Source organism: Acanthochromis polyacanthus, chromosome 21 (assembly GCF_021347895.1).
Source record: "Acanthochromis polyacanthus isolate Apoly-LR-REF ecotype Palm Island chromosome 21, KAUST_Apoly_ChrSc, whole genome shotgun sequence".
Classification (NCBI taxonomy): domain Eukaryota; kingdom Metazoa; phylum Chordata; class Actinopteri; family Pomacentridae; genus Acanthochromis; species Acanthochromis polyacanthus.
In genome coordinates, this window is record NC_067133.1 from 28816029 (window position 1) to 28830258 (window position 14230).

Consider the following 14230-nt stretch of genomic DNA (forward strand, 5'->3'; position numbering starts at 1 on the left):
AAAGTTTAATCTGCACCTATTCAAAGCATTTTACCTTATAGACCTCATGATTCACTGTCCTTGTCTAAACACCATCAAACCTGTGAACTTTCAAACTGAATTTCAATTCTGGGGAGTGGAAAATGTCACAGGGAGCAAAAAAGAACCCTAGATGGACAGCCATGATTATGGTGATGATTCATTTTGCTGTGAACAGCATCCACTGCACCGCAGTTCAGGTCGTCTGGGCTAAATTTTCTCATTGAAACGTGTCTAAATGCAAGAGTAAAACTCAGTGTCGAGGGACAAATTCACGATGCAGTATCCTGTGAATGCTGAAGAAAATATATGCCTGCTCTTGATGCAGTCCTGATCTGATGCCCCTTCTTTAAACTCGGATGTTTCTGGCTCTTCCACTGCAGATACAGCTGCTGTAGAACCAACTCTTCTCATCACGCAGCCATTTCCACAATCGCAAATGCACATCTGCAAGTTCTCACAAAAATGATGTTGGTCATGCATCGAAACACGCAGTCCCGACTCATGAGAGTTGCTGCTCGTACCTGTTGCTTTAGATGCAGCAGAAGTATTGCCAGGAGTTTTTTGATCACAACTGAACTGAATGGGTCTCTTTAAATTTCTTCATATCGCTTCCTGTGCACTGATTTTTGAACTAAACCCAAAATGTGATTTTACGTGCCTGTAAAGTCAGAGGAGTATATCTGATGGTGACTTACAACGTCCCTCGTAAGATTTTAACGACTGTTTGAGTAATAAGTGCGTAAAGACGGTACATGAAATTGTCTGGGTGACCCCAAACTTTTGAGCGGTAGTGTAGGTCAACTTTAACCCATTTTTAGCAGCCTAAACTAATTTAGAGCAACTTTAACAAATAATATCAACTTTAGCTATTACAGAGAAACTTTATACTAATTCAAGTCCAACAATGTCCACATTTTTCTTTCAAAAATAAGGTAATTAGAATGTCCTTATTTTTGAAAGTAAAGCTTTTTTTCAATGAGCATAGCATTACATGAGTCATAAATCCAGTCTTGACATTGTTAATGTGTTAAATGAGGACTCTTGTGGGTTCTGTGTCTGCTGTCACAGACTACGATGGTCCCTCCATATCCAACGGCTCGCCCAGCCCTCAGATCAACGGCAGCTCCACCACACAGTCCATCCGGTCGACGCGCTCCGACCTCAGCAGCCAGGGCAACAGCACGCAGGTGGGTGTCGGCATTCAAGCCTGTTGCTATTCCTGGTCTTTGGTCTTCCACATGAAAGCCCTCCACTCATGTGTCTGTCCTTTTCTGTTTTCTAACAATATCTCCCATGTAGCTGGCCGACGACGAGGGCGGCCGGCTGGACCCGTTCGCTGAGATGGGTTTGACTCTGAGCGCCACGGCGGCAGAAGAAAAGATGAAGGTTCACGCCAAAGAAAAGAAGAAGGCGCCGCAGATGGACTGGATGAAGAAATACGAGCTTTTCAGCAATTTCTGAGATGTTCATCTGTTTTCTGAGACACTTCAAAGACCAAAGGACGGAGCCCTGAGCGTGGACCACTTCGTGCTATGGAGAACGTCCCTCTTCAGAGTCAGTCAGACAATGCAGTTTTTTTTCTTGGAAGAAAGCATAAAAATCACCCACACGACAGAAGATAATTTGCTGCTGGACTCAAACGTGACAAAAAAAAGGCTTTAACAGCTCCTCTTCCTTCAGAGTACAACACAAAGTGCTGAACGACTAAAAAAAACTGTGCTTAAAATGCTAAAATCACACTGTTCAGAAGGAAGAGCATCTTAAAAACGTACATGAACTGCTGGGAGCCCTGCAGACACGCATTCACAAATTTGCCTCGATCCCCGTCACTTTAATCCTTTAATCATCCCATTCTCCCGCTCATAGAGACTCATTTCCACAACTATTTTTATATTTAAAAATCGTTTTTAAAAAAAACTACAAATAAACAGCATCCCTTCATCTTGGACTGCATCTTAAAGATTTTTATGAACACTGTGACCATATTGATTGTGGATACAGTATTGTGGGAGTTTTGGACCAGGAAGATCACTGTGAAAGAGTTTACTAACAGCCGCTGACAGAAGAGGACGGTCGTCCATCCTACATGTATTTGTACCTTTACATTAACTGAGCTGCATCAGATCATTATTCAGAAAGAATGCTTGTTATTTAAGTGTATCACCACTAACCTCTTCTCACTAAGTGCTCCGGTGCACACATGCACAGCAACAGGGAGGCACCACTGACATTACTATTAAACAGAAGTACAAGAAGGAAGGAAGTTTGGGAAAATGGCATGAGGGACGAGGCTCGATGTGTGCAGCAGAGGGCGAGCTTACGCTACGAACAGAAACCTCTTCTGGCACTAAACGTCATCCAGACTTCATTCATCAGCTCATAATTTCCCAGAAACAAAGATTAAGTCAGGTGAGGCTGGTAAAAGAAACTCTAGAGCAGGGGTGTCAAACTCATCTTAGTTCAGGTTTCACATTCAGTCCAGTGTGACTTTAAGTAATCTGGACCAGTAAAATCACAGCATAATAACCTAGAAATAAGCACAACTCCTAATCTTTCCTTTGTTTTAGTGCAAAAAAGTACATTCTGAAAATGTTCGCATTTAAGGAATTGTCATTTTGTAAAACATTACAAACAACCTTAAGTTTCTTCAGAAAAATAAATTCAGTTTCTACAGCATTATGCCTCAGTTTATCATTTACACATTACAACTTCCAGATCACAGTTTATCTACAAAAGACACACAACATTTAGTCACAAGAATGTGGAACTGAAGGATCGAGGGTTTTATTTTATGATCAAAACAACAAGTCAGACTGTAAAAGACAACAAAACAACAAAACAAGACAAAATATTACAAAAATGAGACACAAAATGACAAAAATTTGAAAAATGATAGAACAAAACAAAAAAGAGGAAAAAAAATTGACAAAAAATTAGAAAGCAACAAGAAATGGATAAATGAAAAAAAATGATATAAAAATTACAAAAATGAGAAACAAAATGACAAAAATAGACAAAAAACACAAGCAAGACAAAAAGGAAACACAAAACGACAAAACATGAGACAAACGACAAAAGTCAGACAAAAAAAACAAGACAAAATATTTAAAAAATGAACACAGAATGACAAAAGAACAGTGAGCAATGTATTATTTTATTTTATAATCAAAACAACTTGTCATGGTCTAGAAATTGTTTTAAATTTATAGTTTTACAAATTTACAACCTGCAGTTATTGTCTTAAATTTTACACTTTACAAAGTCGGGCGAGGTTGGATCCTCTGGAGGGCCGGTTTTGACCCGCGGGCCGCATGTTTGACACCCCTGCTCTGGATAATTAGAGGAATTATTCCCGGTGGCATGAGGTGGCTGTTAAGAGAAGAGTATAAGAGAGGCAGACTTTACTGTGACGTGAGTGGAAGTTGTTAAAGTGAAGACAGAGAGCATGTTGAGAAGGAAAATGTCAGCCAAGTTTCTGTGTAATTATCTCTCACATTATTGTAGCAAGAATATAGACACTGCAGTTAAACCTTCATCAATCATTTATGAATAACTGGAAGGGATCGACTCAGAACATTTTAGTCAATCAAGTTTGCAGTTTTGGAATAAAATACAAAAGGTTAAAATGAGCTTTCTTGGCAGATAAAAGTGTCCTGGAGGGAGGAATATTTGGGAACTGCAGTCATCTGCTTTCAGGGTTGAGACAGACGTGAAGATGGATGAGATTCTCATGTCTGTACGGCAAACATGAAGCTACCGGTAGCAACAGGTTAGCATAGCTTAGCACGAAGATAGTAAACAGAGGGAAACAGCTAGCCTCACTGTGTAAAAAAGGGAACAAAATTCAACTACCAACGATAATTTTCCATTTTAAAAAGCTTTGGAGACAAGAAACAAGACATTTGCATTGATGGAAAGTGACACAAGTTCTGCATTCAAGTACAATTTAAAGTTATGTGAGTCATTCCAGAACTGAAGGACATTTGGGATTCAAAACAAATCTTATCTTTGACAGTTTTCTGCTCCATATTCATCAATAATAGGTAATAAACTATCAAAGGCTGGATTGTCTCAGCTCACACATCAATGGTAGCATTTTTATTCCATGTTTTCTGTGCTGTTTGCTAACCCTACTCTAATCACAGTAACAGGGTTGCTAATCCATGCTAATGTGATCTTTTTCTCAGCAGTAGAAGCTAGATATTTAGCTAGCTGTTACTGCTGACCAAGAGGACAAACTGACTGATGGAAAACAGTCCAAAGAATGAGTCTGATCCTGATAATATGAGGTAGAGAGAGACATTCAATCAAGACTGACAATGGATGAAAAGATGGAAAATAGAAGAGAGGATATAGCTTTGCTCTACACATTCTTTAGGAAAACTGTTCGATGATGGAAACAACAAAAACAAGACACAAAACAACTAAAACAAAAAACAAAATGACAAAAACAAAACAGAATGACAAAAACAAGGAACAGAACAACAAAAATGAGACATAAAAAGACAAAAACAAGATGCAAAACAATACAAATAAGATGTAGAACAACACAAACAAGATGCAAAACGACACAAAGAGGACGCAAAACAACAAAAACAAGATGTAGAATGACAAAAACAAGACTCAAAACAACAAAAATAAGACAAAACAAAACCACACAAAGTGACAAAAACAAGACAAAAACTGGTCCCTGACGCAGTGCCCCGGGTTCGATTCCCACTCGCGACCCTTTGCTGTCTTCTCCCTGTTTCCTGTCTATCTTTCACTGCAACTATCACATAAAAGGAAAAAGGCCAATGAAAAATATATTTAAAAAAATAAAAATAAAGCCAGATAAACGAGATTTAAATTTAATTTAAACTGTTTTATTAGAGATTCATCAGGGAGGTGGGACAAGAGAACAATGTCATTTTAGTGGAAACTACAGACTTATTTGGTATTTTAAAAATAGCTTCAAACATTCTTTTCTCCTAGTTTTTTTTTTTAATTTGGTCTCAGGACAAGAACATTTACACAACAACTGCATGTTTTAGTATTTTGTACATGGATTATTTGGAATTTGATGGATGGGACGTAAAATGTCCTCCAGTTCTGGAATGATCCATTACTTGACTACTTTACTCGAGTATTTCTATTTTCTGCAAATATTGTACTTGGTGCTCCTCTACATTTACAGATTTGGTTTAGCAACACAAAACATAAACAAAAAATGATGTCATATTATAGATTAAGATAAAAATGTATTGATCCAGCAGATAAATTAGAATCCAACTTTTCCAAATTATGTCATTCTACATAAAAAGTATTTTAACTTTGGTACTTCTGAGGATATTTTGATGACTTTTACCTATAAAACAGCATTCCCACACTGATATTAGTGTTCGTCCTGCTTCTTTCCACCTTTCTCAGACATTTTAACACCTGGATGGTTCCTCCTGTTTCCAGTCTTTGTGCTGAGCTACGTTAGCTGCTTTCTCTTGGTAGCTTTCTATTTAAATAACAGACATGAACACACCTTTCATATCCCGCCTCCACACAGCAGAATATTTACAGTAACGTCTGTTATTTTTAATTAAGAAGTGCCAGAGTGTATCTGAAGCTAAATGCCCTGCAGGGTTCTGTGAGCAGAGAGCATGCTGGGAGTTTTTTCTGCAGTTTGGCGGGCTGCAGGGCGGAGAGGGAGTGTCGGAGGAGCTGGCTGAGGTCAGAGATGCTCTGGAGGATCTGGTGAAAGAGACTGTGGGAGCCATGGAACTTACGGAGGATTATTCCACATGCAGGGACAGCTGTCGTACTCATGCTCACACACGTCTGCTGCAATGTGTGTTCAGAGAAAGTATATACGCCACCAACCCAGCAGCGTTCATATGATGCATTACAGGAAGAGGATTGGAGAACTTGTTTTTTTGTTGTTTTTGTACTCGTTCACGCCCTCAGTCTCTGAACACCGTCGCTCTGTATGTTCTGACAATCACAGCACACCTCTGTCTGCTACTGTGGCTCATGTAAATACAGTAAAAGCATACAGGTTGCATTTTTCAATAAAGTGTGACAATGGCGTTTTTGAATATATCACATTTTGGTCATCGTGTTTGTCTCAACTTGATAGGAACTTTAACTTTTTTAGAACAACTTTAACTCATTTAGAGCAACTATAGCTAACGTAGAGAAACTTTAATATGGAGCAAATTTGCCTAATGTAGAGCAACTTTAATTAACACTTTGACACCTACTGTCGCACAGCTGACTGCAGCAGAGGTAGTATATCCATTTACAGAATGCCAGTTTGTGCGTGTTCAATACGTACATACCTTGGAACCTTTTGCAAGCACTGGTTTCTCGGCGGACCGGTTGGAGTGGGACCTAATTATTATGTATCTTTTATATCTGTTCTTTGTGTAATGCACAAATTAACAATCTCTACTTATTTTAGCATCAGCTGGAAATCAAAAGGCATAGTGGTTAGCACGTACTCCTTGCAGCAAGAAGATCCCCGGTTCAAATCCCGGCCTGGGCCTGGGATCTTTCTGCATGGAGTTTGCATGTTCTCCCTGTACATGCGTGGGTTTTCTCCGGGTACTCCGGCTTCCTCCCACAGTCCAAAAATATGCTGAGGTTAATTGATTGCTCTAAATTGTCTGTAGGTGTGAATGTGATTGTGATTGTGTGTCTGTATTTGTAGCCCTGTGACAGACTGGTGACCTGTCCAGGGTGTCCCCTGCCTTCACCTGAGTCAGCTTGGATAGACTCCAGCACCCCCCATGACCCCAGTGAGGATAAAGCAGTGTGTAGAGAATGGATGGAAATCAAAACATGCAAAAGTGTTTTTTTTTATTTAATTGTAAATAAATTCAGGCATCAAGGGGTTAATACAAAGCAACTTTAATTATTGTCAAGGAACTCTTACTCCTTTAGAGCAACTTTAATAATATCAACTTTAGGTAATATAGAGCAACTTTAATTCATCTACACTACTGTTCAAAGTTTGGGCTCACTTAGAAATGTCTTTCTTTTTTAAAGAAAAGTAGTTTCTCTTAATGAAAATAACATTTAATAAATGATAAATCCAGCCTAGACCTTGTTAATGTGGTACATGACTATTGTAGCTGTAAACGGCTGGTTTTTAATGGAATATCTCCATAGGTGTACAGAGGAACATTTCCAGCAACCATCACTCCTGTGTTCTAATGCTACATTGTGTTAGCTAATGCTGTTGAAAGGCTCATTGATGGTTAGAAAACCCTTGTACAGTTATGTTAGCACATGGATAAAAGTGTGACTTTTCATGGACAACATGGAATTGTCTGGGTGACCTCAAACTTTTGAACAGTGTAGATTGAAACTTTCTCACCCTCTCACCTTTCCTCTTTCATTTCTTACCCTTGCAGCATGTCTCATTTGCTCCAGTGTTTCCTCTCTTTTCCCGTTCATACCCTCATGTCTCTTTCTCTCTCGCTGAGGATTATGTCGGCGTACAGTTTCAGATTCAGCCTGTTCTCAGAATTCTCCACCGGCCAGCTGCTGCGAGCTTTCGGGACACACGGAGGTCAACGCGAGGTCAAAAGCGGGATTGTGTGCACGTTTGATTGTGGCTTTGTCTGGAACCTTCATGTGCGTCTCCATTGTCTGCATGCAGGTGTACAACATGTGGCCTGTGTTTGTGGCGAAAGACGTATTCGGATGCTTTTGCTGCCACTTTTTTTTATCAGCAAAAAGGCCTGAAAAATGAGCTTTCTCTCATCACGTGTGACATTTTTGGATGTTTTTTCATGCAGGTGCATCGGTCTGTCAGCAGCATTTTCAAAGTAGTTTAGCTGAATAGTTTCTAAAAAATAAATAACACACCTGGAATGATATGAGCTCATTAATGGGACAAGAAACAACATATTTTCATAACAAATGTATCTAAGTTTAGAGCAACTTTAACTGATATAGAGGAATTTGAACTTATTTTTGGGCAGCTCTAACTCTTTAAGAGCAACTTTCATATGGAGCAACTACAGCTAATATAAAACAACTTTAATGCAGAGCAACATTTACTGATAATATCAACTTTAGCTAATATAGAGCAACTTTAACTCCTTTAGAGGAACTTTAACATTAAGAGAATTGTTAACTAATGCAGAGCATTCATTTTTGAGCCACTTTAAATAAAACAGGGCAATTTTAACCAATATAGAGCAACTTTAATTCCTGTACACTACTGTTCAAAAGTTTGGGTCACCCAGACAATTTCATGTTTTCCATGTAAACTCACACTTTTATCCATGTGCTAACATAACTGCACAAGAGTTTCTAATTATCAATGAGCCTTTCAGCACCATTAGCTAACACAATGTCGCATTAGAACACAGGAGTGATGGTTGCTGGAAATGTTCCTCTGTACCCCTATGGAGATATTCCATTAAAAATCAGCCATTTCCAGCTAGAATAGTCATTTACCACATTAACTATGTCTACACTGGATTTATCATTCATTTAATGTCATCTTCATTAGAAAAAAAATGCTTTTTTTTCAAAAATAAGGACATTTCAAGTGACCCTAAACTTTTGAACAGTAGTGTTTATATCAGTGGCTCAATCAGAATCAGTACAAACATTGTGACATTTATGCACAACTGTGACGAAGAAACACCGTAAACAACCAGCCGTCTGTCCACTAGGGGGCACAGCACCAGCATTTTAGCATCCAGGAAGTAGGCCAAACCTGGGCCGCGTGGGGCCGTAGGTGGATCCAGTGGCCTACCTGATCTTTGTCGAAACGCCACACGTGGGCACATTATCAGGCTCCCTGGAGGTTACGACAAGGCCGAGCGGTGACGCCAGCACTTCAAAGGACAGGCGCAGTTCAAAGCAGTCTGCAATTTCAGAGCAGTAAAAGCAGGAGAACAGGAGCAGAGAATAGAGCCACAGGTGGGCACTTTCTTCTGTTTAGCCCGTCTCCGTCAATGCAGGCATTTCTACTTACTGCTGATGACAGATGATTGCTTGTCTTGCACCCTAGGTTTTCTGTCTCCTGCAGCCTCTCTCCCTGTATTTGTTTTTCACCTGTGTTTTGTTTTGTTTTTTACTTTTATTCTGTTTTTATGTCGATTATGTCTGCTATCCCACCCAAGAGTGGCACCCGTTAACCAGTGCCAGGGCTGCAAGAAGAGAGAGGGAAAGCAGAAACTGACATGGGAGAGTAAGATGGAAGGAGGCGGAGGGGAGGCGTCCCCATGGCAACCTTGTGTTTTTGTTAGCGCTCGTGAGTCAGACAAGCAGTGAGTCACAGTCAGGAGGAAACACACACACAGTCACATTCATACTAACTCAAAGAGAAGCCAAATAAGGACAGCTACATGCACAGGGCGAGAAGGCAGAAAAAATAACCAAAAAAAAGAAGAGAGAGAGAGAGAGAGAGGGGAACGGGGTCGGATAATTCTCTGAAATCTAGAAATTAGCTGAACCATAAAAAGAGAAGATGCAGGATTAAAGGGTTGCAGAGTGCAAAATGGAGGGAAACCAGAGAGCCAGAGGGCATGAGTGTGGGCGCAAACCCTCTCCCCAGAGCACCCTTCACATGGGTGGGGGTAGCGGAAATATACACACCGACACACCCAGCTTGTGCACACCTTGGCTTAACTCACTAAACCACCCGTTTATTGTCTGACGCCTACACATTTGGGAAGGCCACCTGGTCGAGCACAGCTTTTAACTTTAAACTGTCTGAAGACAACATACGGGACATTTCCAGAACTGGAGGACATTTTACATCCCACCCATCAAAATTCAAATAATCCATGAACAAAATACTAAAACATGTAGTTGCTGTGTAAATGTACTTGTCCTGAGACCAAATCTAAAAAAAAAATGCAAGAAAATTATGTTTGAAAATATTTTTAAATACCAAATAAGTCTGGAGTTTCCCCTAAAACGTAATTTTTCTCTTGTCCCACCCCCCTGATGACCAAACTCAATCTTGAATAAAACAGTTCAAATAAAATTTAAATCTTCTTTTTTTGGTTTTATTTTTTCATTGATATCTCTTGAAATTGTGGGAATGTTTTTTTTAATCAACATAATACTTTAAAAAATTAACTGGGAAGCAATCAGAGAGTGCAGTACTCCTCCAAGGCTGTTCATTCCCCCATATGGCATTGTCAGAAATGCAGCAGTTTTTTAAGTAATACAGAATTTGTTTATTAGTTACTGATGATCAGAAATCACAGCAACATAGAATGTGTCCATTTAATATAGATGTACCCACAAACAAAATGAGTTTGCGCTGAGTAGAGGCGTGTGTTATATATGTGTACGTTATGTACGGATACCGAATCACATGACCTAAATATGTAGCGGGTGGCGGAAATTGATGGGACTCAGAAACATCCCCACAATTTAATCAATTGTTCCTTGTATGATTTCCAACGGATAAGTCCCTTTAAGTCCTCAGCGGTGGATTTGTAGTAGGATCACAATCATGTGATCATCAGCAGGCAGCTGATGTAGTGTTCACTTGTTGTCATGGTTACAACTGCTATCTCGCAACGGTAAAGAAATCTTTAACAAATCCGTGGATCCACACTAAAAGCAGCATCACTGCCAAAAATCTAGTCACTTGGTCCTTGAGTCATTTCTGACCTTCCCTGAAAATGTCATCCAAATCCGTACGTCTGTTTTTGAGTAATGTTGTACACAGACAGACAGACAGACAAACCAATGCCGATAGTCACACAACTCCACCGTGTTCCTTGGCGGATTAATTATTATTCATGTGTCCCACAACATGTTAGCATAAACTTTTTAGCTGATAGAAGAAGAAGAAAACGGTGAATCACACGATTAACTGGAATTAACATCATCCAACAGTTTTCCTAAAGAATGGGCAGAGCAAAGCTATGTCCTCTCTTCTATTTTTCTGATTTTTAGAACATTGTCAGCCTTGATTGAATGTCTCTCTCTACCTCATATTATCAGGATCAGACTCATTCTTTGGACTGTTTTCCATCAGTCAGTTTGTCCTCTTGGTCAGCAGTAACAGCTAGCTAAATATCTAGCTTCTACTGCTGAGAAAAAGATCACATTAGCATGGATTAGCAACCCTGTTACTGTGATTGGAGTAGGGTTAGCAAACAGCACAGAAAACATGGAATAAAAATGCTACCATTGATGTGGAAGCTGAGCCAATCAAGACTTAAATAGTTTATTACCTATTAATGATGAATATGGAGCAGAAAACTGGAAAAGAGAAGGTTTATTTTTCAAACATGTTGAATCCCAAATGTCCTCCAGTTCTGGAATGACCCGCTTACATTTCACACCTTAGAGGTGGAGCGGTTATTCTCAACATCTCTGCTTCACTGTTTTCCCACGGCCTGGTGCTTCAGGCTTTTCGTGGGTGGAAATGACAAACTTTATTTACACAGAGGAGTCTGCAGATTTATGCTCATGTTGGCTGGGATTTACATGCAGCTACAGACTGTAGTTCATCCTCTGCTAAAAGAGGTATTTTGGCTACTGTTGACCCCGACACAGACCCCTAATATTCTCCCTGGAATGATGTGTATTTTTACACTATCATAAAAATGGAAAGTTCTCACCGCCTCTTTCGTTCTTTTAGTTTTCATTCAGCACAACTCTGTAAACCTCTCTACTATTACAAGTAGTAGTATTTAAAATGTAATATACAGTAGCTGGTGATAATCAGTCTCATATAGCCATATAAAACTATTGCAAAATTAGATTAATCTGCAACTTTAACCTACTTTCGCTCTCTTTCTTTGTGGCTGAAGTTCAGCTCTAAATAGTCGAGTCAGAGTTGATGATCCTTCTTGTCAGGTTTTTATCTGTGCAGAGATAAGAGGGGAGAACTATCACCTGTCCTCCAACGGATGTTTCACAACGCAAGTGCAGCAAAGCCAAAGTACACGCTCAGTTACAAAGCAACATGCTTGATAAAAATCTGTGTTTCAAAAGATCTCAGATCTTACAGCAGGCGAGCAGCAGGTGGAGGAGGCATGGTGTGGATTTTAGAGGTTTTATAGCCGGGAGGAGGTTGGAAGAGGGGCTGAGGGGGTCGGAGCTAAGTGGGCAACACCGGCTGGCCTATATCCAGCCTATCTGCCCTCCCTCAATAGCTTCCCAGTTCCTCTGGCTCTTAAGGAATTCTTAATGAGTTAAAGTTGCTCTATATTATTTAAAGTTGCTCAGAAATTAGTTGAATTTGCTCAATAATTGTTAAAGTTGCTTGAAATGAGTTAGTTCCTCTAAATGAGTCAAAGTTGCTCTAAATGAGTTAAAGTTGCTCTATATTATTTCAAGTTGCTCTATGTTAGTTGAAGTTGCTCTAACATGAGTAAAGTTGTCCCTCTTTAGGGCGATGGAGGCTGGAAGCTATCGGGGGACAGGGGAATGTGGTGTCGAGCTGTAAAGGCCGCTAGTGTGTTAGCCGCCTGTTAGCACTCCAGTGATTAATGAGACGGAGGAAGTCACTCGGCCATGTGTCACTCCGGATGATGTCAGCGGTCGAACGAGGGAAAATGTGGCCTCAGATAGGCTTCCTGACCACCGCAAACAAACACCGAAAATGACTGTCCCACGTGTACAGTACGCTGCTTTTCATCAGTTCCCCAAAAAACAAACCAACCAAGCTGGTTGCACAAGTTTACTTCATTCTCATTCATTATTCTTGGAGGTTCACTTCTTCTTCCACTTTTTTACGGCCACTGGGACATTTATTTTCTTAATGAGTTGTTATGAGAACAGTCTGTACAGATGATAGAAGATCAGAGCTGATAAAACTGTTTTCTTACCCTGGGTTTGCCTCTCAGGCTACATGTAGGTCAACTTTTACTCATTTAGAGCTACTTTGACTAATGTGGTTCCATTTTAACTCATTTTAGAGCAACCTTAACTAAATGAAAATCTAGTGTAGACATTGTTAATGTGGTAAATGACTGTTCGAGCTGGAAACGGCAGATTTTTAATGGAATATCTCCATAGGGGTACAGAGGAACATTTCCAGCAACCATCACTCCTGTGTTCTAATGCTACATTGTGTTAGCTAATGCTGTTAAAGGCTCATTGATGATTAGAAAACCCTTGTGCAGTTATGTTAGAACATGGATAAAAGTGGAAATCATGAAATTGTCTGGGTGACCTCAAACTTTTGAATGGTAGTGTATAAGCTACCTGACCTTAGAGTTGTATGCAAACTAAAAGGAAAAACTTCAACTCAGAAATGGAAAAAAAGTCTCATTCAGGTATATTCATGGCTTAAGAAAAGTTCAAATATTTACTGAAATGCTAATTAACTGCTCATTTTCTCCAAAAAAAGATGCTCAAATTGAGTAGGAGATAGTTTGCTATGCAGATTTACACCTTGTAATATTGAGCTATTTAAATTAAACTGACTGGATACAGGGCTGCACAGTGGAGTAGTGGTTAGCATGTTCGCCTTGCAGCAAGAGGATCCCGGGGTGGGCCTGGGATCTTTCTGTATGGAGTTTGCATGTTCTCCCTGTGCATGTGTGGGTTTTCTCTGGCCACAGTCCAAAATATGCTGAGGTTAATTGATGACTCTAAATTGTGAGTGTGATTGTGTGTCTGTATATGTAGCCCTGTGACAGACTGGTGACCTGTCCAGGGTGTCCCCTGCCTTCACCTGAGTCAGCTGGGATAGGCTCCAGCACCCCCCATGACCCTAGTGAGGATAAAGCGGTGTATAGAGAATGGATGACTTGATACAGAGTTTGTCAAATAAAAGTGAAAATACAACATAGAAACTGCTCAAAGTATCAGAGATGCTGTATAAAAAAGCATATTTTGAGTCTTATTATGTGATTAAATACATTGTACTGATTTAAAAGCACATAAATTCTAGAATCAGCATATTTATTTGCTTATTTCTCTTACTTGGCAGTGTTTCCTCTGTGCTCTGAGCCATTCTTTTAACCTTCCCATTACTGACACACAAGGATGATGGATACAAACCACTAATATCTTGAACGTATCTGCTTTTAATCTTTCCCCTTTGCACTTTCGCTCACTCCCATGCGATGAGCTCATTTGAAGAAAATCCATCTCTGCTTCTTCTTCACTGTTTGTGTTTACTGAGAATTTGTCTGTTTGTCGAGTTTCAACACGGGTCAGGCCTCCGACGACCAGACTGGATGGATGGATGGATGGATGGATGGATGGACGATGGACAGACACACAGGTGGATGGA

At 39.9% G+C, this 14230-nt stretch overlaps 1 protein-coding gene across 1 annotated transcript in view; it reads left to right on the forward strand.

Annotated features, from left to right (window-relative positions):
• The window catches only part of LOC110965617 (Na(+)/H(+) exchange regulatory cofactor NHE-RF2), a 47314-nt gene extending 41221 nt beyond the window's left edge, over nt 1-6093 (forward strand). Inside the window, exons 5-6 of the mRNA XM_022214731.2 lie at nt 1090-1208; nt 1321-6093. Of these exons, the coding sequence (XP_022070423.2) occupies nt 1090-1208; nt 1321-1482 (281 nt within the window). The 3' untranslated portion in view covers nt 1483-6093. The remainder of the gene's footprint in view (nt 1-1089; nt 1209-1320) is intronic.
• The last annotated feature ends 8137 nt before the right edge of the window (nt 6094-14230 follow it).